This window comes from Anarrhichthys ocellatus, unplaced genomic scaffold, assembly GCF_004355925.1.
Source record: "Anarrhichthys ocellatus isolate YVR2014 unplaced genomic scaffold, GSC_Weel_1.0 scaffold10, whole genome shotgun sequence".
NCBI lineage: Eukaryota > Metazoa > Chordata > Actinopteri > Perciformes > Anarhichadidae > Anarrhichthys > Anarrhichthys ocellatus.
Window position 1 is genome coordinate 7628884 of NW_022280040.1, and position 27066 is coordinate 7655949.

The 27066-nt window shown below is 43.0% G+C and overlaps 2 protein-coding genes across 2 annotated transcripts in view; both read left to right on the plus strand.

Annotated features, from left to right (window-relative positions):
* The first annotated feature begins 962 nt into the window (after positions 1 to 962).
* Positions 963 to 10835, plus strand: pxdc1b (PX domain containing 1b). The gene is made up of 6 exons (XM_031850424.1): positions 963 to 1127; positions 1214 to 1701; positions 7381 to 7472; positions 7605 to 7722; positions 7814 to 7925; positions 8367 to 10835. The coding sequence occupies exons 2-6, from the start codon at positions 1446 to 1448 to the stop codon at positions 8488 to 8490; spliced, it is 702 nt and encodes a 233-aa protein (XP_031706284.1). The 5' UTR covers positions 963 to 1127; positions 1214 to 1445; the 3' UTR covers positions 8491 to 10835.
* A 722-nt stretch (positions 10836 to 11557) lies between these two features.
* The window catches only part of tmx3b (thioredoxin related transmembrane protein 3b), a 31253-nt gene continuing 15744 nt past the window's right edge, over positions 11558 to 27066 (plus strand). Inside the window, exons 1-10 of the mRNA XM_031850010.1 lie at positions 11558 to 11668; positions 11921 to 11978; positions 12337 to 12376; positions 14248 to 14371; positions 15045 to 15090; positions 17341 to 17421; positions 17859 to 17958; positions 18203 to 18280; positions 18645 to 18711; positions 24010 to 24108. Of these exons, the coding sequence (XP_031705870.1) occupies positions 11635 to 11668; positions 11921 to 11978; positions 12337 to 12376; positions 14248 to 14371; positions 15045 to 15090; positions 17341 to 17421; positions 17859 to 17958; positions 18203 to 18280; positions 18645 to 18711; positions 24010 to 24108 (727 nt within the window). The 5' untranslated portion in view covers positions 11558 to 11634. The remainder of the gene's footprint in view (positions 11669 to 11920; positions 11979 to 12336; positions 12377 to 14247; positions 14372 to 15044; positions 15091 to 17340; positions 17422 to 17858; positions 17959 to 18202; positions 18281 to 18644; positions 18712 to 24009; positions 24109 to 27066) is intronic.

Below are 27066 nucleotides of genomic sequence, written 5' to 3' on the forward strand. Positions count from 1 at the left end.
TGAACGTGCGGAATATGAAACTGCCACACGTGAAAGGAGGACTCTTTGCACAGTTTTAAGTCTGGCAAATTCACACTTTATATTTATCCGACTGGCTGCATCGCTGTGTTTGGGGTCGTAACATTTGCAATAGCGAGACTGAAACACTCACAAAGGTGCAATTGCGAGCTGAAAACGTGCACGAATGCAGAGCTTTGCAGCAGCCACCTGCTCTGTCTCGTAAAATGTAATGTGCACATTACAGCAGGATTGCTTTCTCTAATCTCAACAGCACAATACTCTGTTTTCTGCACAGCTCTGTGTGCATGGGTGTGCCTGCCCAGTATTCTACAGCTTGCTTTTACTTGCAGTGAGCATGCTACTTCCTCTATTGCTATGAATTGCTTTTACCAGAACCATTTGCTGTAGTTCATTACAGCTGAATCACCATTACTTGACTCAGCCATGACCTCCTGTGAAGCTCTTTTGCTGGTGAAATATTAGTGTGCCGCTCAGTCATGCAACGCAGAAACGATCTGCTCCTTTTTTAGTCTCACTGACAGAGGACATTATGCTGAAGTGCATCTTTTTTTTGCTGTGGCTAAATATTGGCTAAAATACTGGTATTTAGTGGAGACGTGAGTTATGTGAGGTCAGAAATGGAGACGCTTGCACAGGCAAATGTTAATGCTCCTTTGCTGGCACAAGAATTTTTTTTTCTGTGGTTATTATTTCCAAACGACTCATTTTCAGATTAAGTATCCAGATTTAAGGAGCGACGTGGCAAATGGCATCACATCCAGAGGTAATCAGAGTTGTTTGAATAAAGAAAAAGAGCAAACATAAGCTATTTCACCAACAAATAAAGAGATGGACAGTTTAGTCTTTGCAGCCCTTTGCATTCTTTGCATAATAATACCCTGTTGTCAAGGAGGGAGGAAGGAAGGAGAGAGGAAGGAATGAGGGAGGAAGGAGAGGGGAGGAAACTGTGCTGAAAGAAAAGCTCATCCAGACAGTGTGAAGTGACATGCTCTGGATTTTAGGAAACTAAATGCGCACTGGAGGAGGGAGCAGCACTTTATACTTTCAGAGCTCTTTGGACTTGTTATTTTGAATCTCGTCGACGTCTTGCCAAAGATGACAGAAAAGTAAACATTTGTCGGATCGATGGGCAAATCAATTGTTGCAGGGGCGGTATCTATGACTCTAAAGTCTGCTTTTTTGTTTTTTTCAGATCATGCCACGTTTGAGAGATGACGCCGTGTGATGGGCTGAGCAAATCCTCATCCTGCTCGTGCGTACTCACAGCTGCTTCCAGACCGAAAAGTTACTGAAGTTGTCTTTCCTTCCAGATTTTTTATTATTATTATTATTATTATTATTATTTTCAAATCCTCCGACTCGCTCAGCCCACTCGCCCTGCTGTCCGCCGGCCCGCCCCAGCATGCTGGACTGACGTCTGAGGAATGGCATCGGCCGTGTTTGAAGGCACGTCGCTGGTCAACATGTTTGTTCGGGACTGCTGGGTCAACGGGATCCGGAGACTCATCATCAGCCAGCGGGGAGAGGAAGAGGAGTTCTTCGAGATCCGGACGGAGTGGTCCGACAGGAACATTTTATACTTGCATCGGAGTTACGCCGATCTGGGGCGGCTGTTTAAGAGACTGGTGGAGTCCTTTCCTGAGGACAGAAGAGAGCTGTCCAAGTCTCCGCTGATAGAAGGTGGGTCTGATGGGAATGTGACAGTTATACGACAGGAAGGTGATGGTAGAGTATTTAAAACAGTGACAGAGTGTCACAAATGTTGTTTCTATTATTATATATTTTTAGGGTTGAATTCGGATCAAGGGCGTAGCTGCAGATTATGGGCCATGGGCAGGAGGTGGCTGGGGGCCCCTCAACTTTCTCTTCTTCTGCACTAGGCTACTATATATAATTGGGCTGCAACAAACAATTGAGAAGGAGGAACTAAATGCCAAATATTTGCTTGATAAAGGACTTAATAAAGGCAAGACAAAAAAGAAAAATTGTTTTTTATGCACTGATCAACACATTTAGGTGTTTATTTTATACTTTTTGTCTATTTGCGTCTGCAGATTTCACATACGTTAATTAAGCAAAAGTAATTTTTTTGAAACATCTGTTTTGAAAAGTGCTCTATAAATAAAGTTATTAAAAGTTTGCATTAGATAATGCCTCATTTGCATATTTAAACGACACATTTCAGAAACTTTCCATACCAAAAAAAAAATCGTTTTAATGTAAGTTATCAACTGCGGAAGTTTCATGATGATATCTATTATTCACTTTTAGTTTAAGTTTCTGTTGATCATCACTGAAATCCTTCTCTTCTTTGCTGCAACACAAATGCACCTTATTGTGGCCTAAAAGTTGGATTCCCCACTGGAGAGAACTACCAACTCTGACTTCCATGTGGAATTTGCTCTCTGCATCTGACGCACCATAACTCTTTAGGGGGGGGGGTGTTACTGGGCGGTCTGAGCATGCTATTATCTGGTGCTCAGGAACTGACCCCAGTTCTGCTTTAATCAAAGGCGATGACAGATGTGTCCCTAATATCTAGCGGTGTGGGAGTGAGCCCAAACAACTCAGGGGGAACTCTGAACTCTGCAGAGTAAAGACCAGAGCTGAGATATAACCAGCTGTAAGATGACAATTCTTGATTCTGTCCCCGGAAAAAATTGACATTTTGGAGATTTTTTTTACAGGACAGCAATGGATGGAGAGATACATTCTGTGTCCATGAAAAATAACTTGATTTACAGGTTGAATGGCAAAGCTGCAGGGCTTTGTAGAGGGCAGTCTTTTGCCATATCTATCCTAAACCCATGGCCCTCAGGGTTTGGACCTTTGACACTGCCAACAAGTTTAGCAAAGCTCCCGACTTGTTCCTGTTCCTTGCCACTTCCCTTTTGTCTCTACCCACTGAGCCTATACGAATGTTTTGGAAACATCCCCTCAGTGGTGACTGAAAAGCTTCGCTTCCTGGCCGTGCACTCAAATAGCCGACGAGCTTGTTGACAGCTCGCTGCTCCGCTGCTGCCGGCGCAGTCTGCAGTGCATTTTAGGAAGAGACATTTTGGATCTCATGACTCACTTTTCACTTCTTTTTTTTTTTTTTTTACTGTCTGTGTCACCGTTCATATGATGAATGGATCAGATCCGGCACTGAAGGAGACCTCAGTGTTACTTTAGTGACTCAAGCTGCTTTGACAATTTATGCGACGGATACCCAGCCACAGGGTTAATAACATTCTCCTAATGGCCTTTCTTTAATTCCTACCTCTGTTCAATATTTCATTTGCATCCCCTCTAATCGCCACTTAGATTGAAAGTCTCTTTGAAAAAGTGTGGCTCTGGCCTTTCTCATTCCGCTTTGCTCCAGTTTCTGGCTCCGCTGGTGTTTTTCTGTTTCTGTGCTGCGTCTAAGCAACAAGGAAGGCGTGCAGAGCTTCCAGACGGATGTCATGATGATGAGAGAGAGGGAGAGAGAGAGGGAGGAGTGGACTTCCCATATTTAGTCCCTCTGGTCGGCGAAGGCCCCTTTACACTTACCTTACATGTGACCCCCGGGTGAACACAGACAGGAAGCGTTTGCTCACATTCCATGTGAGACGGATTCCACCGAGGAATTCGGACACAAGCTGTGTCCGAAATCACTCCCTCTTACTCTCATTCACTACTACCTACTTAAGAAATACTTCACAGTGTGTTCTTGGACACTGATGAATCATCATCTCAGTTGGTTATTACAGCGCTAATTCCCACATTAACAAAGGAGGGTCACTGGACATTACATTACTCCTTCCCTCATGACAGATTTATGGAATAGATTACATTACATTCATAGAACTTACAACCTGAAGGGTGTTATATTATGTTATATTATGGCCATTGAAAACTCTCGTCTCTGATTGGCTGACAGGTGTGTGTGTGGTTTTGTGAATTAGTGCCGGTATTCAAGGAATAGTTTGACATCTTGGGAAATAAACTCATCCGCTCACTTGTTTAAGGTTAGATGAGAAAATTGATATCGCTCACATGTATGTCTGTTAGATAGGAGCTACAACCAGCAGCTGGTTAGCTTAGCATAGCATAAAGACTGGAAACAAGGGGAAAAGAAATGCGCGTAGCCGGACACTCTCATGGACATGGTAGTTCACTGAGTTTGGACGTCCTCTGCTTGTTGACTGAGGTGTCCAGAAATACCTCCATGACAAAACTGAGCAGAGTTAGTGGTGAGGTGATGAAGCAGGCTGCCGACATGTGCTTATCAGATCCATGCAGGAGATAGCTGTGAAACAGCTGATGCTTACCACATGCGATGACTCTTCAGATAATGTCTTTGAGGATGACTTGGACACAGTCCAGTTCCTGTTGTGCATCTACTTCTACTGTGTTATTTCAGCTAATACGTGAAGCAGTGGCTTGTCAACATGGCGCGTTGTCACACAACTAACAGACGGGTAACTTAAGTGTGCAATTACAAAGAAATACGAGACATGCGCATACATCAAACTTCCATGTGGCATCCATGTACTGTTACTGAACATGATAAACACTGCCTCTTAAGCTCATTTGAGGTAATTTAGAGTGAAGGGCATAAAGGAACAATCGCATTTTGAAGAAGACCACACTAGAAGGCCAGACAGGAAATAGACCCTTTCAGAGGAAATTGGAGGAAATACACTAGGGACTCTGTTAGGAGAAAAAACAAAGTCTTTGAAGACATTATCCAGTGGACAACCCTGTAATTGTCACAAACAGCAAATCTGAGATAAAATATACACACAACATATTATATTTCGTAGTGTTTGGAGATGAAACTCGCTGTGTTGTGTGGTACTTTGGTTGATTTACAGTGGGAGGAGAGGTGCAGCGGGAGTGGTTTCACTTAAGTGGCACACAGCAATTTTGGTGTCAAGATTGATGGCATTATGTGCCGCGCTCCTGCTCGCACCAAGTCAGCACTGCTCACCCAAGTTTTCTGCCTTTTCATACACTTCATTTGATGGATGCGAGCCAGATAGACCTCTCCAGAAACCCCCTTTATTCAGTGTTTTACCTTCATCTTCAACCAGTCGACACGTCTAACCGCACAGAATCTGATTATGTTTATTGTAGTGATGCCAGGAATGCAGAGTAGATATCTGTCAGCCACAACAGCACATTAACGTCCCCTCTTATGCTTCGGATGGCAGCAGGTATATGCGTTGAATCTGATGTCTCTATTTAGGGGAGGCGTGCGTCTTCAAATTACAGCAACACATCAGATCCACTGTGGTTATTCGCGATTAAATCTTGCGCAACCATCACTGAGCTGTTGCAAAAAATTACCACGCATACTTCTCCTTTGTACATCAAAGCAGGCCTGTTATAGCTCAGTATCAGTACTCCACACAGTCTGCTAGTTTGTGCTTTTGTTTTGTTTTAATGCATTACAGCAGTTTTTAATGAATTCAAAGATGGTTGAATTGAATTGATGGTTGAAAAAACCTCTGAACTCTGAAATGAAAAAGAGACATCCTCAGTCTTATGCAGCATGTTTGAGCCCTCTACTCCATGACCAAACTGTTAGTATGTCATGGAGGAGAAACAACATTTTAAGGGGGTCCCTCACACACCCTCTGATAATACCATAATACATTCTTCCTGACCCCACCCTGTTTCCATGTGCACCCTGGGTGCCTGCACCTAATAATAAATAATGAGCAGTGGGTTCATAACGTTAGAGTCCTACATGGCAGAACATAAACATAACTAATGTGTTGACAAGGATAACAGCTAACACGACTGGGTGTAGTTTCTGTGGTGAAGTTCATCATCCTGGCTTTGTTTCCGCTTAAGACGTACACTGCTGTTAATGCTCCGAATCGACCACGAGAATCAACCATTTTGCAAAATGGCCTTCATTGTATCAACATAAATTACACTAATGTAATGGTTTCTAATATTCTTTGTTGAGAATTGTTTAGTTTTAACTTCTGGTAAGTTTCTCCCACCGTTGACAAGGGGGAACCACACTGTGACGCACAGTAGGCCTGCTTTAAATATGCTTACAACATTAAATATTTAATTATTTTTATTTACATGACTATCTATATTTATATGCAAATACAGATTATGTGAGCAAACTTGACTGAATTTCCTGAAGAAAGTGTCTTCCATATATTTGGCAATAAACTCTCAAGCATCAGAAAAAAAACACTTGCCAAAACAACACAATATATCAGTATAAGCCTTTTAAACTTGTAATATCTGTCACTTTTACAGGAAAAACCGTAAAAAGGGAGTTTAATCAAACATGATCCAGAGGCGGTATGAGGTTCAGACTGGGTGGGAGTCTCAGTCGGTTCCTGGCGATGATTAAACTGCCCAATCACTCCTCGCGTCCCCCTGGGTATGATGTCATCACCGCTGGCCATTATAAATGGATGAGACTGTGACTGTGACTGTGTTGCTTTGGGCTCTCTTACTCGGTACTTCCATGTAACAGTAACCGCTGTGTGACTGCGTTTTGTCTGCACCACTTACATCAGACAGAGACTCATCAGTGTGGCTGCCGTCTTCATCATTATTCTCCCCACCACTTCCCTTTGTCAGCACGGCAGTAAATGATGCTGTGCTGACTGCTCGCTCACACGGGCGGCAGCCCTGTGCTGCTAAAAGTGCTGATTTTACACTCCCACTGCTTCTTAAATTGCATTCCTAGTGTTATGCAGGATTAACGCGTCATTGTGTAGCTTTCCTCTCTATTTCTTCCCTCTGTTATTACTACTGTCTTACAAATGTTCGCAATTACTCTGGCAGTTTTACAGCATCTCACTGTGTTCTTGTTCCAAAGACAATGATAAGAAGTCTGTTTTTTTCCCCTCCTCCTACTTTGGGTTAATATCAGGGATCATTGTTCATAAAAAGTTTACTGTACTAATCAGACCAATACTGTTTCACTTGCATTTGGAGCAACCTTTTTCAAGACTACAGAGATAAAATCAGACCCGTCTGGCTTTTTGTTTGGACAGACAACAGTCTGGTGGCAATAAAGGTCAAAGCAGCTGCCCTTTTTTTATCGCACAGGCACAGAAATAGTTTTGATTCAGACTCTTTACTTGAGATTCGTTGATATTTTTATGTTATTCTTTAGGCTGTAGTTATTGATGCTGTTGTATTGTATTGTGAAAAGTTCAGGCGTTGTAAAAAACATCAGAGATAAAAAACAACAACATTACAGTTCACACATCACCAAATCCTAAAGGTTATAGGCTTCACAAAGACGGGATTAATTGCAGAGTTGGTGTGTTGAATTACTTTTGATTTGAACTGCTTTTGAAATCAACACACAAGATCGGAAGATTTCAGACGTTCACATGTATGTTTCAGGGCTGGTAAAAATCAAAGAGGCCAGCGATATTGAGGAGAAATTGAATGAGGTGGAACGGCTACTGAAGAACGCCATCAACATGCCGTGCAAGGTCTGTCTCTAACTGTTGCCCATCAAATGATGTCTTCTGTCTGTACTTTATTAGCATGTCCATTGGGCAGCAGAAGGTTTTCATGAAGGTAGATGTTTGTAAACTAGATCGCTAACAATCCCGACTCCACAGTATTCCAGGTCGGAGGTGATGTTGACTTTCTTTGAGCGATCGCCGCTGGACCAGGTGCTGAGGAACGACAAAGTCCACAGAATCCAGCCGTGCTTCCAGAGTCCATACAAAATATCCGGTATGTATATCTAGTATACAAAAAATAAATAAATAAATGGAGCCACCGTTGCTTGTCGTGATGACTTAACCGGCACTCTGGACCTTTTCAGAAATCATGCGGTCAAATGGATTCTGTCTGGCCAACACAGAGACCATCGTATTTGATCACAGTCTCCCTGAAGAAAAAGAGAGACCCTCCTCCACTGACTCTGTGGAACATACGTGAGTGTTAAGACCACTCCTCAATATTTCTTTCTTTTTGGTCAATCCATCTGCAAGATGAACAAATAAACTGCTTATTTTCCCACAAATATGAGGATTACCATGTTTGCTCTTGACTGTTTTGGTGAGTGGGGAAGTCCTTGCAATGTGACCCAACCCCAGGACCCTCCACCCCCCCAACAGGAAGTGTGTCTGTGCACCTCTTCCTTCCCTGGGTGTGGGAAGGAATCAAAAGAGGAACACATTCCTTCACATAAAACAACACTTTACAGAACTCTTAAATAGACTACTTTTTTTTTCTTACTTGTACAAGCAAATAGAGTCTCTATGGATTGATGTAGACCATTACACGGGGGTTTTAATCAACGCTTTTGATCCCTGTTTATAGACCAACGGTTCCATCCTCTCCTTGGAGTAATGTGTCTTTCATTTTGTTGCCAGGTATGAGGATGGAACCGAGTTTCTGCCAATGGAAGCAGACCTGTGTGAGGAGGAAACAGAAGCGTATGTCACCAACCTTTCCTACTACCATCTGGTCCCATTTGAAACTGACATCCTGGAATGAACAAGTGATGCCTGTTGATGGACATCTGATGCTGCCACAGAGGAATACATACTCTTAAAGGGAACCTGGCTATGCAACGCTGCACATAGCTGCTCCAAGTAAATGCTGCTCGTCCTGGTAAATTTCGGGCAGCACCACTTTTTTTGCCACTTTAAGCGACGTCACCAGTGTGCCTCATTCAGAGCCTTACAAGAGTGTGTGAAGAAGAAACTTGACAGGATTGTCTGTATGTCGGCTGCAGAGGGCTTTAATGTATTTCACGCAACCTGTGGCAGCAACAGTGAAGCCCCTTTCAGTCCCGGAGCAGATGCAAACAGCTGGAGAGGTTTCAGAAGAATTCATCTAAGAGGAGAAAGGGCCACACATCAACCTGAACTTGGAGTCACATTTACAGTATTGGACCTTTCACTGTTACTGAAAAACATAGCAGTATCAACCAGCACTCTGTCTTTTTTATATCTCGGTTGTCTCATCTTTGGCGTTCATTCTCCGGTTTGCCAGGAGGAACATCCGCCTGTCGTCTACTCATTTAAACCTTTTCTTTGTCCACGGTGTCGCCACTCTGGTGTTTTATTCCTGCGGGAATACAGGAAGCTGTCACGAAGCTTTGCGTATGATGTTTGTTTACGGTGCGATTTTCACCAGAACTTTTTTTATTTGTAAAATACCAGCTTAAAACTTCAGCATAAAAATATGCAAAAATAATGAAGCTTTTTATGCTAATAGAATAAACATACAGTATACCGTATATGCGTGTGTTTTACTTGGTTCTTGGATTACTGTCAAATTACAGAAAATACACATTAAGACATCATTTTGCCACAACTTTCCAAAGTGAGAACTTGATGCTGCCTTTTTGGATGTCTGTGATATTGTTTATTAGGTTTTGTCTGAATTATAAATTATAATATGTGTTTGTAATGTAGCTTGTGTAACGTTGCTTATTTTATGTTTATAAAGAAAAATGATTTGATATAATAGAGCGGGGAAACATTCTTGCCGTTATGTGGACAACTGGATCTTCTCACCGCTGTTGTTGCCATGTGAAGAGTGATGAAATAGGGGAAAGAAATCTTTGTTTTTTGGGTCAACTGAGGTCACATCTGACCCGTTCGGTAAGATGACGCGTGTGGGTTCAGTCAGACAGCTGACTGGAGTCTTACTGAATGTGGGAGTCTGCAGCTCGGCCTGCGACGCGGGAACAAGTCCACTCTTTATCTCATAAGAAGACAAACGATCTTGCTGTACTAAAACTTTCAATAGGAAAAAACAAGTGTGGGAAATAATCAAACACTTCATTAAAAGTCCTGCCTTTTGAAGGTTTTCTGGGTTACTCTCACTTCTCTCAGTGCCTTGTTTAAACCGTGGAACTCATCGGAGCACAACATGTGTTTTGAATGCAGGTGAAAAGTAAAACAAAATGTATATTTGTGTAGGGCTAACTGAAAGGAAGTCCATCTGTATTCATTGTTTTTAACAGTTTAGTCAATCAGAAGTCATTGTGGCCTCACAGCATGCGTCCACTTTCCTGCCCCCCCTCCAAATACAAAAGGCATTGGACCCGAACAAACTTGGCACACGGGGCTTCAACAGGACCATCCTCCGCATGAGTCTGTTTAGTAACACAGTCATGATCACCATTCACCCCACGAGAAAGAACAGCCCTTTCTCACGGTGCGAAACTATTTCACGCTTCTTTTTTGTTTTTCTCTTTTCTCCAAGAATGACGGCTAGAATCGAAGGATATAAAAGTTACAGTTGGAAAAAGTCCCAGCATACTTAGTGGTATCGATCAATATGGTTCAATAGAAGGACATTTTGTATTTAAATTTGCATACCAAGGACAAATGTTCTCTTTTTCAGAGAAGACATGTTTATTAAATGCTGGATTAGTTCATATTTCAAATGTCTACTAAGACCTCTGTTCTATCTTAGGACTCTTTGCAGGCTGGAGTAACACATAATAAATATTCTGCAGTCTCTGCGATGTTATGACTAAAATGACACTCATGCCAGCGATTAGAGGATTCAGTGTGACTGATAATATGGAAATAATATTACACAAAAGATTTTATTTATTTTGTAAACTTCTGCCACACTCTGTGAAGCTAACCATTTTAGGACTTGTAACTTTTTTATGTGCTCATGTGTGATGTGAGATTTTTTTGTGTGTGTACGTATATCAAAAGGCTTGAATGATGATAATATGAGTTATAACCTTTTGAAAATATAGTTCATGTGGTAACATGTTTGATATTTTTAAAGCTATTCAGACAGTATTAGAAACAAATTATTATTCTCAAAGCAAAACAAATATGTTTCCAATAAAATAAATGTTCATCTGGTGTTTTGTGTGGAAATTGTGATGGAAATACATTTACTAGCAGCTAGTACATTTGCTCAATACTGCATTTGAGTACAATTTCAAGGTTCCTGCACTTTATGTGAGTATTTTCTATTTCATAGCCATACATTACTTCTTCTTCTCTACATTTCAGAGGGAGGTATTGTACATCTTATTCCACCACATTTATCTGACATGTAAGATAAAAGGGAAAGTACATCTTTGGCGACAACTAAATTAAATTGTTGCTAATGTGCGTAATCAAATAATGAGTTTACCAACAGAACAAATATGATTACCAACACGACAAAACATCTGGCTATATTAATGTTGAGTAGACTACTTTTCATACCTACAGCACATTTTGCTGATTATACTACACTATCATTTTGAACGCAGGATTGTAGCATAGCTATGTAGCACATATTTTAAAGTATGTAAAGAATACAAGCAGTGGAAGTTTGGCCTGTTGCCCTTGTTAATTATCTTAGAGCGCCACCTTGTGGTGAGTATCGATATTCATGAATAAATGCAGAAAATGTTATGGTGGCATATTTTTTTTATTGTTTTACTTCCAAAGTCAAATCAAATGCACTGATAGTATTTTAAAAATACTAAAAATCAGGCACCAGTTATAGTTTTTTAAAATTTATATTTTAAAATAATTTCTAAATGCAGCCGTGAGCCGTAAAACCAGAAGAAGAAGAAGAAGCCGCTGGGAGTCGGAGTAACCCACGCGCATGCGCAGACTGGCTGGCTTTAGCAGCTGTATTTCCTGATTGCTGTTTCCACTCGAAGCGATGGCAGAAGTGAAAGCTTCCCTGATTTGTGGCGGTACGTTCCCTCTATTTTTAATTAATACGTTTAGAGCTACACTAAACACGTCATCACAGCAGCTGTTAAAACGACCCGTAGAGCTCCTTGTTGTCGAAACTGTGAAGGGAAATATTGATGCTCAGTTAGCTCTGGGACGAGCATTAGCTGGTGATGCTCTCCAGTCATGAGGTTTCAGGGACAATATACAGACTGTAGAAAGCTCTTGTTCGCGTTAAGCTAACCTGTACTCTTCTGTTTTCAATGTTACAGTTGTAGCGGCTTTCCTGGCGTCGGCCGTGCTTGCATTTGTTGAAGATTTAGATGACACGTAAGTGATGCACCCCTGCTTCAATATGTCACCTTCCTGCTGCTGTGGCATTATAACGTGCTCGTGTTAATGCAACTTCTGAGTATACCAAAAAAATCTGAGTTTAGTTCAGTGCTTACTTCCTCTCTCAAGTTTGGCTTGTGCATTTGCCTTTGTGTTTGTGAGATCCTCTTATTTGTCTCTTTTTGTTCAGCTTTTTTTTTTTTTTTTTTTTTACAAATAAGTCGTATCGACATAACTTGAATAGTAACTATTCTTAATGTCTTAATATATAACATGCATCGTGTGATGGCAGTTCCTCAGTATTTTGAATATGAATAACTTTATCTAACTGTCATTCATTCTTCTTTTGTGACAGATTTAAAGACACCAGAGTGAACGATGTCTGGCTGGTTGATGTGAGTCTGACACACACACACACACACACACAGTCTGGGTCCATTCAGCTATGCTTTAATTCACATCCACCACGCCACTGTCCGGATCATCCCTTGCGGAAGTGGCAGTGGCCGGGATGGGCTGTTCGGAGGGGGTGTGCAGACTGTCCTCTGTGTTTGTGATTAGTGAATGACAAGTCATGCATGCGGGGCAAAGCCAGGGGGCTCGGATGGGTTTATATCAGTTTGTGTCTGAGTCCATACAAGCAAACCAAGCTTGAGCACCCAAAGCTGCTTTCACTTCACGTCCGGGCTGCAGCAGTGAGTCCTTGTCTAAAATACTAAATTGTCCAAATCCACTAGAAAAGGGTTTGTTTGGGGAGTATTTGACCTGAATTACTGCCAGTTACATACTGTAAGCTCCACTAATCAGTGTTTTTATAACAGCAAAGAATCAAATGTACACAGTCTCATTTCCAGTGATCAACTCACGGAGAATTATTTGCCAACTGTGCAGCTCTTTTGGCTTTATGGCACATTAACGATATGGTTTAGTTTTCACAGCTGTTGTCAGTCTTGTTACCAGCAGAAGTTGTCCGGCTGTTGGCAGCAAAAAATGCTAAACAATGAACCCACTTTACAGTACATGTGCTGCACCCAACAGCAGACAGACACAGTTGGCGACTAGCGGGTGAATTTAGTGGAGCGTTTAGCTCTCAAAGAGTCGGATACTTCCCTCAGCAGTTGGTAGAGACCAAAAACGGAGCTCAAATTGGAATTAATAATGGACTTACATTTATCAGGTGGCCAGAAACACCACTGCAACAAATTAACTGTTTCATAACAAGTTCATCGTATCAACTTAAAAGGGGGTATGTCAGTGTTACAACTAACTGTAAATAGCTGGGCCTTCTTCGATGTCTTTCCAACATGGCGCTGTTTGGGAGCGATTAACTTCCCGGTCCCCCCTAACCTGCACCTCTGGTACGGTTCAGAGGAGACCTGCCAACTCTGCAACTCCCAGAACCCGAGCTTGCAGCATAGCCTCTCTGTCTGGAAGGGCCAGTACGGATGGCGTCACGTCGAGGCCCTGCGTAAGCTAGCCAAAATCCTGGAGGCATGCAGGCTGGAAACGGCACAGCGGCCGATCCGAGTTTGTCAGGCAAAAGGGGGGTGAGGCTCAGAGCAGCAGCATGACGGTGTGGTTCTGTCACCCAGAGGCCACTGGAACACGAGAGCTGACCTCGATCTCCAGCTGAAGTCAGGGAGATGAGAGGGAATGGAGGGTGGAGGGCGATCACCTGTCCAGTGGAAGGTGGTGGCAGAGGGCTACACTGGAACATCCACTCAGACGTTCCTAAGCACTTGGGCTATAAGCAGAGGAAGGCTCCCAAAGACCTGGGGAGGAGGCAGAACGAGGGAGCTCTGGTTCCCAAGAAAGGACACCACCAGAAGATGTTCTGGTATTAAAGTGGCGAAAAACATCAGTGAAGAATGGCTCCCGGCTGGATGGATCAACCTTCGCTTACATCCGCTGCCTTCAAGTGGCCAAACAATAGCCCTTTATCGGGGTCCTAATTGGCAGCCGTGCATTCAAATCATCCCGACTGCTGCTCCCATTCTTTAAGGATCCAGTGTTGTCCTTTTGTACACAAAGAATCTATTCCGGAGGTCAAACACAATATCACAAAGTCCTCCAAAGTACAATAGTGCAAACGCACTCAAAATTCAGGACAGTAATCTACAAAACTGTGTGTGATTCTAAAATAATGTAGAATAGAGATTTGGTTATTAACTTTATAGATGCTGTTATATTTTGAATAAACATAATGTTTTTACAATATGTTGCACGTGACCTAAAGCTTCCTTCTCCTGTTTTTCTTCTTCTTCAGTTCTATGCGCCGTGGTGCGGCTACTGTAAGAAACTGGAGCCAGTATGGCACGACGTGGGAGTGGAGCTGAAGAGCTCCGGGTCGCCGGTCCGCGTGGGAAAGATGGATGCCACCGCGTACTCTGGTGAGTTAACGACGGAGCGCTTCAGGGGCTTCCCTTGCTGCCCGGTCGTCCCCAGGTGGTTACTTCATGTGCTGGAGATGGATCAAACTAATTGACTGTTGTTCAACAACACGGTGAGAAGCCCTGTATGTGAAAGGCTTTCAGGTCTCATTAAAAGCACCATAGACGATATTAAAGATGGCTTTTGTTTTATTATTATGACATTGTTATGCCACAATAATCATACAGTGAAAGATTAATATTGTGAGTAAAATTACGGTAATCCTCCATTAAATTAGTTTTAGGCGTAATCCACGGACACATTTCATTTATTGATTGACAGACTGGTACCTTTTTGTTTTAATCCACGGTGCTTTTAAAGGAATAGTTCCAACAGTTTAGGGAAACATGTTTATTATATTGTAGTGGAGAGTTGGATGAGCTTTAGGTCTGTTAAATATAATGCTACAGATAACGGGTTAGCTTAGCCTGGCTTCATGTTTTCTGTAGCGACGTGAGAGTGCCGTCTATTTTCTCATCTAATTATCGGCAAGAAGGAAATATCCCAAAATGTCAAACTACTCCTTTAATCCCAGTATTTGAATCCCAGGATACTTCAAACTTCTGAAGACAATGATGGTTCTCTAATGTCTTTCTTTTGTCTGAGATGCTATGTTTGTTTTGTGTGTTGCAGGAATGTCGTCAGAGTTCGGTGTTCGTGGTTACCCCACAATAAAACTGTAAGTGACAGAAAAACAAGCTTTATGCACCACAAAACTTTGTGTGATCATGAATGAAACACCGTGCACACTTTTTCTTTTTTGCAAGTTGCTGTAATTTTCTTAGCCACTCCGTGCAGCTTTGCAAAGGCCTAAATAAATCCATATGAGATTAAAAGGCTTATTGAATTTTGTACGGACCTACGGGGTTCTGACACAGACTGATAATAAGCTCAATAGAATATATCTGCAGATAACACTAGTCTTAAGTATTTATTAAGCTTGAGTCAGAGAGGCATTGATTCAACTTTACCGTCAGTTTTGAGGCTATAATTTGGTGTTCTACTTTATTATATAAAGCGTCTTTACTTTAGTTTGTATTATTATTATTATTATTATTATTATTATTATCAGGCAATGTTGTCGTCTTTCCCCTGAGGTTTGGCCTGTTGAGATGCCGTTAGACGACTTATTCACGAGGGAACAAGGTGTTGTTGCTGCTTCCTTAAGACACAACTAAGTGACACACCTTCACACCTTCTTGAGCTAAAATTGTATTAGCTTCGGCACTTAAGTTAATTATACATTTCTTGTGCGATAAACCGTTTAAAATCATCTCCAGTCATTTCAATTTGACTCTTATATTTTACTTTTCTCAGGCATATCCCAGTTTATCTTTTGATTTATTGATAAATCAATGTTTGGTGCTACAGCCACTTGTGAACTACATCAACTGATTCCTCATTTTCATTTCTCGTGAAGTGCAAGTGACATTTTTATTTTTATCTTTTATATAAAATGGATGAATTTGGGTCGACGCCAGCTGCTCAACGGCACAACTCGTGTTGACTTGAGACAAGCGATCCTCTGCGCATTCGATACGGACTCATTTAACTGCTCGCTGCCGTAATGGGCTCCCCATTTAGTTTCATCGAGCTCATTTGGGAAGAACCGCCACAGGATAACACGGCAGGGTTCATAACATCAAACCAGGCGAGTGATGAAACATCCGTCGAAGAACACGAGAAGTCTCCCTCGGTGCGGAGGAGACTAGATTTAGAGTTCAGCCCCCCCCCCCCCTGAGTTCATTAAGCCCTGTGGGCTGATGCAACCATAGCAATCCTTCATGCATTCTGCTGGTTGGAGGACCTCCAGCAGCTTTCTTTGGCTGGAACTCAATGAGGGCCAGTCGTTTGTTTTTGTTTTTCATTGGAGGCGAGAGGATTTAGATGAAGTCGAACTTTTTGTGATGAATAAGCGTTTCCTGATGGATTTGTTTCATTAGCTCACCTTGAAATAGACAGCTTGTCAGATACTTCCAAAGACAGCTGCTGTCTTTAATGGACTCAAGTAGGGCCCCTACTAATGGACTCTTTTCATTATCGATTTCTTTTTACTCTTTATTAATTAATGTAACTGCTGAGTAGTCAGTTTATTTATTTATTTAGCGCAGTTAAAAAAACAACCCTGCAGTTGACCAAAGTGCTTTACACAGTAAAAAAGTGCAGAAATTGACTAATGATACGACAAAACAGAGATGACAAACCTAAAACACATAGAAAACGAGACATGATGGTGGTGGTGGGGGGTGGCGGCACAGAAGAATGTTGACAATGCTTCTGACAGGTTTTGAGAGGCCCAGGTCTCTAATTCCCAAAGATAATCTGTTTACAACCAAGTTAATCAGTTTCTCTATTGCGAGCATTTAACTCAACAGAGCATCTGTTGGGATGTGGTGGGAAGGGATGTTCTGTGCATCCGACAAATCCATGGATTCCAGCTTCCTGTTCAATCAATGCCACAAAGAATTCAGCCTGTTCTGGGTGCCGTCTAATACCTGGGCGCAGTGTAATACCTACCCAGTATAAAAAAGGTGAAACGAAGAAAGCGACCACTAGAATATAGAAAAGCAGCAAATGTTGATATTCGAGAAGCTTGAACCAGCTAATATTTCCCATCTTTGCTTTATCAGACAGCAAAAGCGATTCATTGAACGTCAAAGTAGTTGCTGATTGATTTTCTGTCCGCTGACCGAGCTTTGCCTCGACTGTAATATCTCTTTTTATATTATTTCATATTCTCACCGAATGAGGTTTTTCAGACTAACTCGATATCCTGAATGCAAAGTTCAATGTCACGTAATTGTTTTTCCATTTTATTTTCGCATGAATGTCTTCACCCGGCAGCGGATGAATGACACAGAGATAAGGAATGGTACGTCTGAATTATCAGCCTCTCACGCTCTGTTTGGTGTCTGTCCCGCCTCCTCAGGTTAAAGGGGGATCTTGCCTATAACTACAAAGGACCGAGGACAAAAGATGACATCGTAGAGTTTGCCAACAGGGTGGCAGGGTAAGCCTCCGACCACCGCTTCAAAAACAAGACAGCAAACTGATAATGAAGTAGAACTCCCTTCATTTCACAGCTGCGCTAATAGGAACCATCTGAGCAAGCTCATCAATGCAGCCCGCATTTGTTTCATAGCTCAATGGGTTTCCCCCTCCGATGCTCCAGTTTAAGCCACTGTATCAACTGTGCCTGACAGATTTCCTCCTCCTTGAGGGAAATCAATCTTGATCCGTGACAGAGGGGGGTGATCAAAAGCTTGGCTCTCACTTCAGGGCTGTGAGTTGCTGAGTCTCCACTGGGTGGAGCCACCAGCACGTGAATCAAGACCAGAACTGTTGGCGCCTCTACATCAGTTATTGCATTAGTGTGCCATCTTTGTGCTGAATGGATTTCACTCATTAACATGAGCTAATCTGCGCGGGTTTTATTTCCCCCTCCAGACCCGCCGTCAGGGCGCTTCCCAGCAAGCAGATGTTCAAGCACATGATGAAACGACACAATGTGCTTTTTGTGTACGTCGGCGGGGAGTCCCCCCTCAAAGTAAGCACTATTTGTGACACAAAGACATGAATCCAGGTTTTTTTTTTTTTAATTTTTTTTTTTTTATTCAAGCTTCTTCAGAGCCGCGATGCTAAAACTGTGTATTGACTGCAGGATAGACATGCTGCTGCTGCTGTAACACATTTTAACAAAGAAGTTTGTAGTGACCTGAATTGCAACTGTTTGAACACCGATTTATTGAAAGCTATTGTGTGCGCGCTGAAAGAGTTGTTTGCCGTTGCAGGAGAAGTACAACGACGTCGCCTCCGAGCTCATCGTCTACACTTATTTCTTCTCGGCTTCAGAGGAAGTCTTTCCAGAGGTAACACTTTGAATTTGCCCCCCTTTGAATTTCAGAAAAATTATCATTTGTAGAGAGTCCCATATTTTTGTCATCACATGTTATTGATACTCTTGAGTATTGTGCAACCAGTAAATATCTATCTGTGCTATTTCTCTAAATTGTAAATAATTAATTCTTTTAGCGTAGCCTCAACTGCATATACAGATACCGGGCCTGCATGCTGTGTTTGCATTATGCAAAACATTACACGTTTCACAGTTTGCCGCAAAGCTCTGCTGCCAACAGTCTTGTCCCACATTTTGCAGGTGCACCAACAACCATCAAGTAACAATGATTTATGGAACTTGGTTTTGACTTAAATATGTTTTTGTGTTCTCAACAGTCGGTAACTTTGCCAGAGCTTCCTGCGGTTGTAGTCTTTAAGGACGGGGCCTACTTTACCTATGATGGTGAGTATTGTGTTATCTACGTTGCCGTTTAAAGGGCCAGTAGGGCGCTCTCTGTGCACTGCTCCCAGTCTCCTCTTTCCTTCCCTGCCATCCTTGTTTGCTCTCGCTGTGTTCTTTTAGTTTTCCGGTCTCTGCTGCTGTCCTTTCATCTTCCTCACCACATTGAGTTATGGTGTGCCTGGCCCATCATAAAGCACCCGGGGCTCTGCCCACTATTGTGTGCGCGGTCTTTTGGGCGGACGTACATAGCGGGTCGGGGTGGATGGGCGTGAGAGACCACAGTTGAGGTCGAAGAAATGAGTGCAGAGCTGGCACAGTGTATACAGTCATTTAAAGCCAGGAGTTGACTCACTGGAGCAGCCGTCAAGTCTCTCTGACATAAGAGGTTTAGAGGAGCTGCTCTATTGTTCTGTTGCCTAATTCGAAGCTTCTCACCGCAACAACCTGAGTTCACCACGTTCCCCCATGATGTCTTGTAATCTGCTGCTGCTGTGGGCCCGAGCCGGCAGGCGGAACCGGAAGGGAAGGGCGTCGAGGCACAGCGTCAACACAAACGGGCCCCAGTAGTGGCCGTTGGGCAGACCGGGTGCGCGGTGCAGCGCCCGGAGGACGAAATCCACCTCCGCCGCCGCCCGCCAGCTCACGTCCGTCTGCTCCACCTGGCCGTTACGGAACGGGGGCTTCCCGCGCCAGAACTGCAGCAGGAGAGGCTCGCCGCAGCAGACGTTGATAACGAAAACTCCACACTCGGCAGAGTCCTCCAGGACCTTGATACGGAGGATGTGGCCGATGTCTGGCATTGCCATGGCGACGGCACATTATAGCTTGTCGAGGACTGAGAAGGGGAGCGTCGCGTGTCCTTCCTCACATGGCGGATTCCTCCTTTTTAAGGGTCTAGGAATTGTTAAAGAAAGACGCTGGTTATTGTAGGTGAAAATGGATGAAGGGTAATGAGAGTACAGCTCATTAAGCACTTACCTACGATGACGTCCTCGCTCTGCATTACAGAAATGGTTTTCCTGATCCCATTTTAACCATCTGTAGTCCTCAGCATCTGCTTTTCTTTCCAGCTGTGCTGTGTTTTTCAGAGGACTGGTCCGATGTTGGATGAGGCACCTTATGCAGGAAGTTTTTTTTTTTTTTTTTTTTTTTTTTTAATCGAATGCTATTTAACTAAATTTTTGCATAGTCACCCAGTGACAGTGTTTTATGGCAGACTATGATATCAATGAAAGTGTTGATATGAAGTGTTGGATGAATAACGCACATTATTTATTAGCTGTGTTGTAAATCCACCAGCTACGGAGCCTTAAAAGCAACTTTCATCATCTCCCCCTTGTTTTTGTATTTGTTTCGTGATTCAGATTCAATCTGCTTATGAGACATTCGGAGCACGTTTGCTGTTCTTATTGTGCAGGTCTGACTCGTTGTGTTTCTAAACAATAGATGCCATAGAAGCGGCGTCACGCTGTCCAAACGCGGCCTCTGGCTTTGTGCGAGATGATATTTGACATTTAGTTGAGCTTTGATTGGTTTAGTGCGCATCACAAGTGGCAGCATCCTTTTTTGAAGAGCGTTGCTAGAATATAGTACAGCAGGCTCCAGCTCATACATATTTAATAACTCAAACCCTTAGTTTCATGCTGCTGTACAGGGCTGCGCTGTTGTTTTGCTTTAAGGGCCATATGGTTTTGATCATTGTGTGTGTGCAGGGAAATCTACTGGGCTACATGCTGGCGCTGTAAGAAGACAACAGAAAGATATAATTAGGATGTATATTAGTCTGCACAGCATGCTGTTTGCACTCGCCAGAGATGTTTTTTTTCAAAGATGTTTTTGAGTGTTAAAGAGAAAACGTGCAGATTTTCCACCATATCTCTATCCCGTCTGAGTTAGGGATGTAGAAAAACGCCTGCGGGTGTTGCCCATGTTCCCGTTGTCTTTGGGGAACAGCTGCAACATCTGTAGTTCTTCCTCCTTCCAGTGACGTAATTTGTCGTCGTTGGAGGAAAGGAAGAACTACAGAGTGCTACTTCAGCTTTGGTGGTGTGGGCCGCAAAGCCGCTCAAACACATCCTTGTTCTCTTCACTTGTGTTACGTTTTTCAACAGCGAAAATGGCATCGCAACATGAGTGCAGAGGATGTTGTGGGCGAGGATTCCTACGGAGTCGATTTTACAGTATTTTGGCTGACTCGGATATTCAACCGAGGAGAGGCCACTCGAGGATGCTGCTGCTGGGAGAATATGGCCGATGGGGACCATCCAGAACCTGGTGGAGCCGACAAACAAAATCCTTCTGCGGGATTGAATGTATCGTTTGTGAATTAAGGACTTATTTGACCAATGTCGACCGATTTGCTTGAACTGTAGAAAGAGTAAACAAGATGTGCTTGTTAAGACACTTGAATTCAGAAGGTTGTATTTTTCTGTTTAGGTTAAAGAGTATTTTCTTCATTGACATTTCTGTGAGTTTGTTCATCAGACATAGTGAACTTGACGCTCTCATGCAATGCATCTTGGTCCACAACGGGTGAAATCAGCTTTCTTGGTCAATAAAGCCACACTATTTCCAGCAGCACTGACTGGACAGTGGACTCCCACATAAAATGTGGTGAATTTCCCCTTTAATACACATTATGTAAGGCTCAGCGTCAGGCTCTCTGTTAATCTGTGTCAGTGCTTTGGCCTCTCCTTGTATGGACATGGACATGACACAGCCAGCTGTGAGGTGGCACTATTTTACATCTGTTTATCAGCAGCACTTAACTGACAGGCGGCTTAACAGTAGATGACTGTGATTACCTAAAAAGGTAATAAAACACTGATGTTATGTGACGTTTGGTCACGGCACACATGGAGAGAATTGACTTCATTGGTTATTTGAGTTGGCAAGGTCGGTGTGGAGGAAGCGTTAGCCATATTTTCCACACATGTAACATCTTTACTGCATCACAAACCAGGTGTGTCCTTTGTTGGTTCTAATTTTGGTCGGTACCAGGCGGCCAACGCTGAAGTGTCTTAAACTGGCATTCTTTCTAATGGCCTTTATGGTCTGTTGCTAGTTTTTAAGTCTTCTTCAATACAGCATGATGTTCATTTAGTTAAATATGGTCCCATTTAGAGTAGAATGGACGATCTAGCAGGGTATACTTTAGGTGACGGGTGCCGAAATGCTGAATTCGAGGCTTCAATAGACGGCCCACAAACCAGTGGGTTCTCTCTCGCTCTCTCGTGTCTAGACTGAAATACCTCAGCAGCTACAGAATGGATGAGGACATTTTCTACAAACATTCATGGTCCCCAAAGGTTGAATCTTACGGACTTCAGGGATCCCCCGACTTTACCTTTTGTGCCGTCATCCAGTTATGAGTCAATTGGTCCAAAACTTTGGTTTCTTTGACATTTCCATCAGCCTCATCTGTACCCTGTGTTAAAATGTGAATGTTAGCATGCTAACGTGCTAAAATGAGCTGGAGAACGTGTTAAAAAACAACCGGCCTGCTTTCTTACACATCAGGTAGCTGATTCCATAGCTAAGCGACACATTTCTTCCGCACATGCTTCCCATCACCTCAGCCCCCCCCACCCACCCACGTTTCTCCCACTGGTTCAGTTTCTGCACTATTTGCATTGTCTTGGAGGTCCTCCGTACCATTAACCTCCATCTTTGAAACGTGTCAGAGCTGCCTCCTCCCCGCGCTCGAAGCTCTGACACTGGATCATCCTCACTCCACCCTCTTGTCTGTTGTTGTTCCCCCTCCCCTCATCTTTCTCGCTCGTCTCCAGCTGTGTGAACTCTGGGCTGACAGGCTCCTGTAGGGCTGTATGGTGATTGCGAGGTGGGCGCCCGCGAAGAGAGCAGCTCTAATTTGTTTCAAGGTGAAGCAGGTTCAGTCGGCGCGGAGGTTCGTCGCGCTGTACGGTCCCAGCATGGGGCCTTCAGCTAGCTAGCTAGCTCGCTCTCTCTCTTTCTTGCATCTGGGAGAAGAGTCGGGCAGCTGCATGCTGTCTATATAAAGCCAGAACATCTGTGGAAAGAACTCTCTGGAATGTCTACCAGATTGACTGACTCAGCAGCCTTTAACAACAACTCTGCCTTTGCACAGCAGCAGTAAGGACTGGATTGCATTGCAATAAGGTCATTTTGAATCAGCAGCCTTTAACAACAACTCTGCCTTTGCACAGCAGCAGTAAGGACTGGATTGCATTGCAATAAGGTCATTTTGAATCTAGTACATGCTACGACCTCGGGTGTTCAGGTTTTAGGTTGTCATGTTCGGTACTGTGCTCGTTTGGGGAGCAGCTTAAGAACCACGTAAAAGTCATCAGCGTTGCTGTAATTACTGTACCAGTAGCAGAGGGGTCGTGATAACTTATGAACATGTCGTAATGAGGTCCCGGCTACATTTGACATCAATTATGAGCATCCTGTAGCCTCTCCCAGCCGGAGAAAGCGGTGCTGTGGGAGCAGCCTCGCTACACCCTATTGAAACCCTCGGGGACAGACTCCGGTTCCCGTTTGCATGTTGCCTTCCAGATGTTAGGGTAGAAACATGTGGTTCACATTCAGCAAGCAATCTTTTATTTTACTTTATTTATTTATTTTTTCCATTTGTTGCACTTCATTTCTTTCTTTCTTTTTTCTCCCCCCTAATGCATCTGTTGAATTATTCATTTGCTCCAAATGTGTAAAAATCTGCCCTGAAAATAAATGTCTGTACATGCGGAGATTCATTTACAAAACAAATGTTTTTGTTTTTTTAAAGACAGAAAAGCAAAATAGCTGTGAAGAAAATGAGGTTAGTTGAGCCAGCGTCCCAGAAAAAAACCAGCATCTATTTTGAATGAATATTGCGTTTTTTTTTGAATATCTTTACAACTGACTAAGTACGAAATGAATGCTTATCGGGCTGAACGTAATGTTCTTTCATTCGTGTCTTAACAACCAAACTGATGCCTTTGATTGACTACTGGATTGATTCTCAGGTTGATTGATCCACTAGCTCTGACTTGCAGTCCATTGGCTGTCAGACCCACAATAGCCTCCCTGACTACTTAACCCAGAGGCAGCCGGCTGTCATAACCGTTTGTGATCATTGTCTCGCTAACCTGTCTTTGAAAGCTCAGCTCGTGTCCCGCTCTCTATTCCCTCGAGAGCACACGAGTGGTAAACACTGTGATCTCCTTACAATCCAGGCATCAATACGCCGTTGTGCTTTGCTTTTAATATAGACTGGTTGTGTGCTGAATGTCGATTTTTGTGCCTCTGAAAGGAGATTCTGTCTTTGTGTTGCAGAGTACGCAGATGCTAGTTTGTCATCATGGGTGAACAAGGAGCGCTTCCAAGGATACCTCCAGATTGATGGCTTTACACTCTATGAGCTCGGAGAAACAGGTGGCGTATGCATAACATTATTTGTACTCCCATCAGCATACATATATATGTATCTCATATTATGCAGGTCTAGCTTAATTTAGGGTCCTCAAATGTCTTAATTATCACATGTAACATCGTTTCCGATTCATTTTCTACTTATAGTTTGAGCTATTTTATTTTGAAACCCTATAAATGGTGATGTATTAATAATAATTACTTTTTTAAGTGTATATTTTTACTTTTTGTGCCATTTTATGCTCTTAATGATTACGGAGTCGCAGTCTATAGTCAACATTTTTAAATTACAGAATGATTAGCATCATATATAATTGGAAGTGCATCAGCACTCGGCTTTGCTCGGCCTGCCTCTTTAATGCTGTTTCACACTAAATCCCCTAATATTGAGCTTCCCACCGCCCAAATATCCAATCAACCACATGAGGACTTTATAATTAAAAAGCAAACATGTTAGAGTTGCTCTTGTCAAAAGTTCCTTGTATAAATATTAGTGTTAATTGTGTGTGTGTGTGTGTGTGTGTGGGGGGGGGGGGTTGTGATGAGAGTCTGACACTTCCATCTAGATTTAGCCCACGTTGCTCTACTCCACCCACTTTCTCTCTCCCAGAGGACATTTAAGCTCCAGAGTGGAAGTCAAACTCTCTGTTAAACGGCAGTAAATTGATGCTCTGTGCAGAGAAAGCTGTGCTTGCCATCTAGATACAGTATTTTACCTCTTTATGTGCAGTTGGACTGTTTTTTGTGGTCAGTTTTTAAAGGTGCAATGTGTGAGATTTGGTGTGAATTTTAGTTTATCAACAGAATTTGAAGAGGTTACAGTGTTGTGTCAAAGACACCTTAGTATTGAGGTACCAGCTAGCCCCGGCCCGTCCTGTCTTACAACTTGTACCTCAGAAGGCGATGGTGAGTAACTGTAGCGTCCATTCTGACATATTTTGCTCAAAGAAACAGGGCAACCCTAAGGGCTTGTCAATCACGTTGAAGGTACCAGGTCTGTGTAGGTTTGTTTGTTTCGTCCTCCCCGCCGCCGGTAGGATGCTTTGCCGGGAAGAGATGGACGCGTGATCCTGGAGACGGACCTTCAGTAGCAGTTAGCTCGAATTCAGCTAGTGCAAATCCCGACACCGGGGCCAGACCGACTAACTCTCTGCCCTCCACCAGCCCGCTGTGACTCCCGGCTCTGGGGGTTTGTGCTGTCTGAATTTGAGTTGCTGCTGACTGGCTGTCCGTCTGCCCGAGCCACCGCACGCTCTCCCCCCGGCGAAGAAGGTGTGGCTTATTTCCCCGTTTCTGCCCCTCGAGATTTAATCCAATAAACCGACCGCACAGCAACGTGAACTATAAGACTAGATAGCGGTGTTATTTTGAGCGGCTGGACCCAGTAATAGAGGTGAAATGATGCCCCTTATTTGTTAGGAGCATGTGGCCAGATCTTCCACATTGCACCTTCTTAACCCATTTATACCAAATTTGTAGTTTTTAGTTCTGAACACAAAAAAAAGTCTCTAAAGCACCGTAACTGGATGAACCTGATGTGACTGATTTAAGACGGCACAGTCTGCAGCTTCAGTCCGCTACAACAACAAACATAAATAGAGTTTAGATCGAAGTTATATTTGTGAAAACGGTATAGAATTTTCCAGCCTCGTCTCTAAAGGCTTTTCAATCAAGTGTCGAGTTTCATGCCCTCGGGCTCATTGTGTGGCGGTGGGGCGACATTTCAACGCTCTAAAAGCCTCATCCCACGCACGTCTATGTTTAAATACCAGTGTGACCAAAATCAATGAATAGTCTGGAGCTGTAATTTAGTTCTGTTTACGGGGCGAAACTTAAGGGACAGGCAGAGGCGAGGATAAATGACTTATTGAAAAGAAAATCTATTTGACGGGTTCACAGGGACTGGTGCTCAGAGGCAGAGAGGATCGTCAATGCAAACAACCCCTTTAAAAAAAGAGACCACACGGCAAACTTTCACTGCTGACTATTGCACCGTGAAATATTGTCACAATCACACCAACAACTAATGAAAGCTGCAGCTTTTGGTGTGACGATTTTGCACATGAACATGAAACTTTATGCATGTTTAGACTCACAAATGGTCAACTCGGCTGGATAAAGGACGTAGTCCAGTCTATAGATATGCTTTAGCACATTTGAAGAAATATGATGCGCGTAAGTTGATGGATGGGAAATCTTTGAAATTTGATTACATCACTCCACAGTGAAGTTTGAGCGCTGATAGCTCTTTCTTTAAGCGTTTACCAGAACAATTAGAAACTTAAGCCTGTGGCCCTTTTATTATTAACTTAATGAAAAGGTTTCCTCATAGACGTCATGTCTCATGTGACAACCTGAGTATTTATTCATGTTTATCAGAAGGAATTATTTAGATCATTATTATTCATTGCAAATATTCTCATATACAGTAGGACTGGCTCTTTAACACAAAAATAGTTTCTGCAGCTTAACCTCCATTTCCACACTCTCTGCATGTGAAATATTCATTTTCATGACTGTCCACTGCCTTCACACGAAACCTTGACACGAAAAGCACCGCTGGTGACCACCAGGGGGCAGGCTGGTACTCTCATCCAAGCAACAAGGCCTCAAACTAATACACCTCTGAATGACAGACCTTTTGAGTTGTGTAACAAAAAAATTATTTTTCCAAGTAGACCTATTTGTCGTGTTGTGGGTTTGAGTTCTGAATGGCACCGAAAATATCTCTTTTACCAGAAAAGTGACCACTTGTTTCCTGCTCAACCAAGTAGGAAGCCTAAACTGGCTTAATGTTTGAGTGATGAATGAATAAAGCGCTCTGTGCCTCTTTCTTCTCCGCGGCTGAGAGGTGATTCGTCGTCTCTACAGCCTCTTATCTGCCTGCCATTGTCTTCTCACCCTCTCTTTTTTTTGTGTGTGTGTGTGTGTGTGTGTGTGTGTGTGTGTGTGTGTGTGTGT

Excerpts from the sequence above, each read along its gene's own strand:
- pxdc1b (XM_031850424.1), top strand. The coding sequence starts at position 1,446 with ATGGCATCGGCCGTGTTTGAAGGCACGTCGCTGGTCAACATGTTTGTT. Across the intron at positions 1,702-7,380 it reads CAAGTCTCCGCTGATAGAAG|GGCTGGTAAAAATCAAAGAG; the intron begins GTGGGTCTGATG and ends TGTATGTTTCAG. Across the intron at positions 7,473-7,604 it reads CCATCAACATGCCGTGCAAG|TATTCCAGGTCGGAGGTGAT; the intron begins GTCTGTCTCTAA and ends CCGACTCCACAG.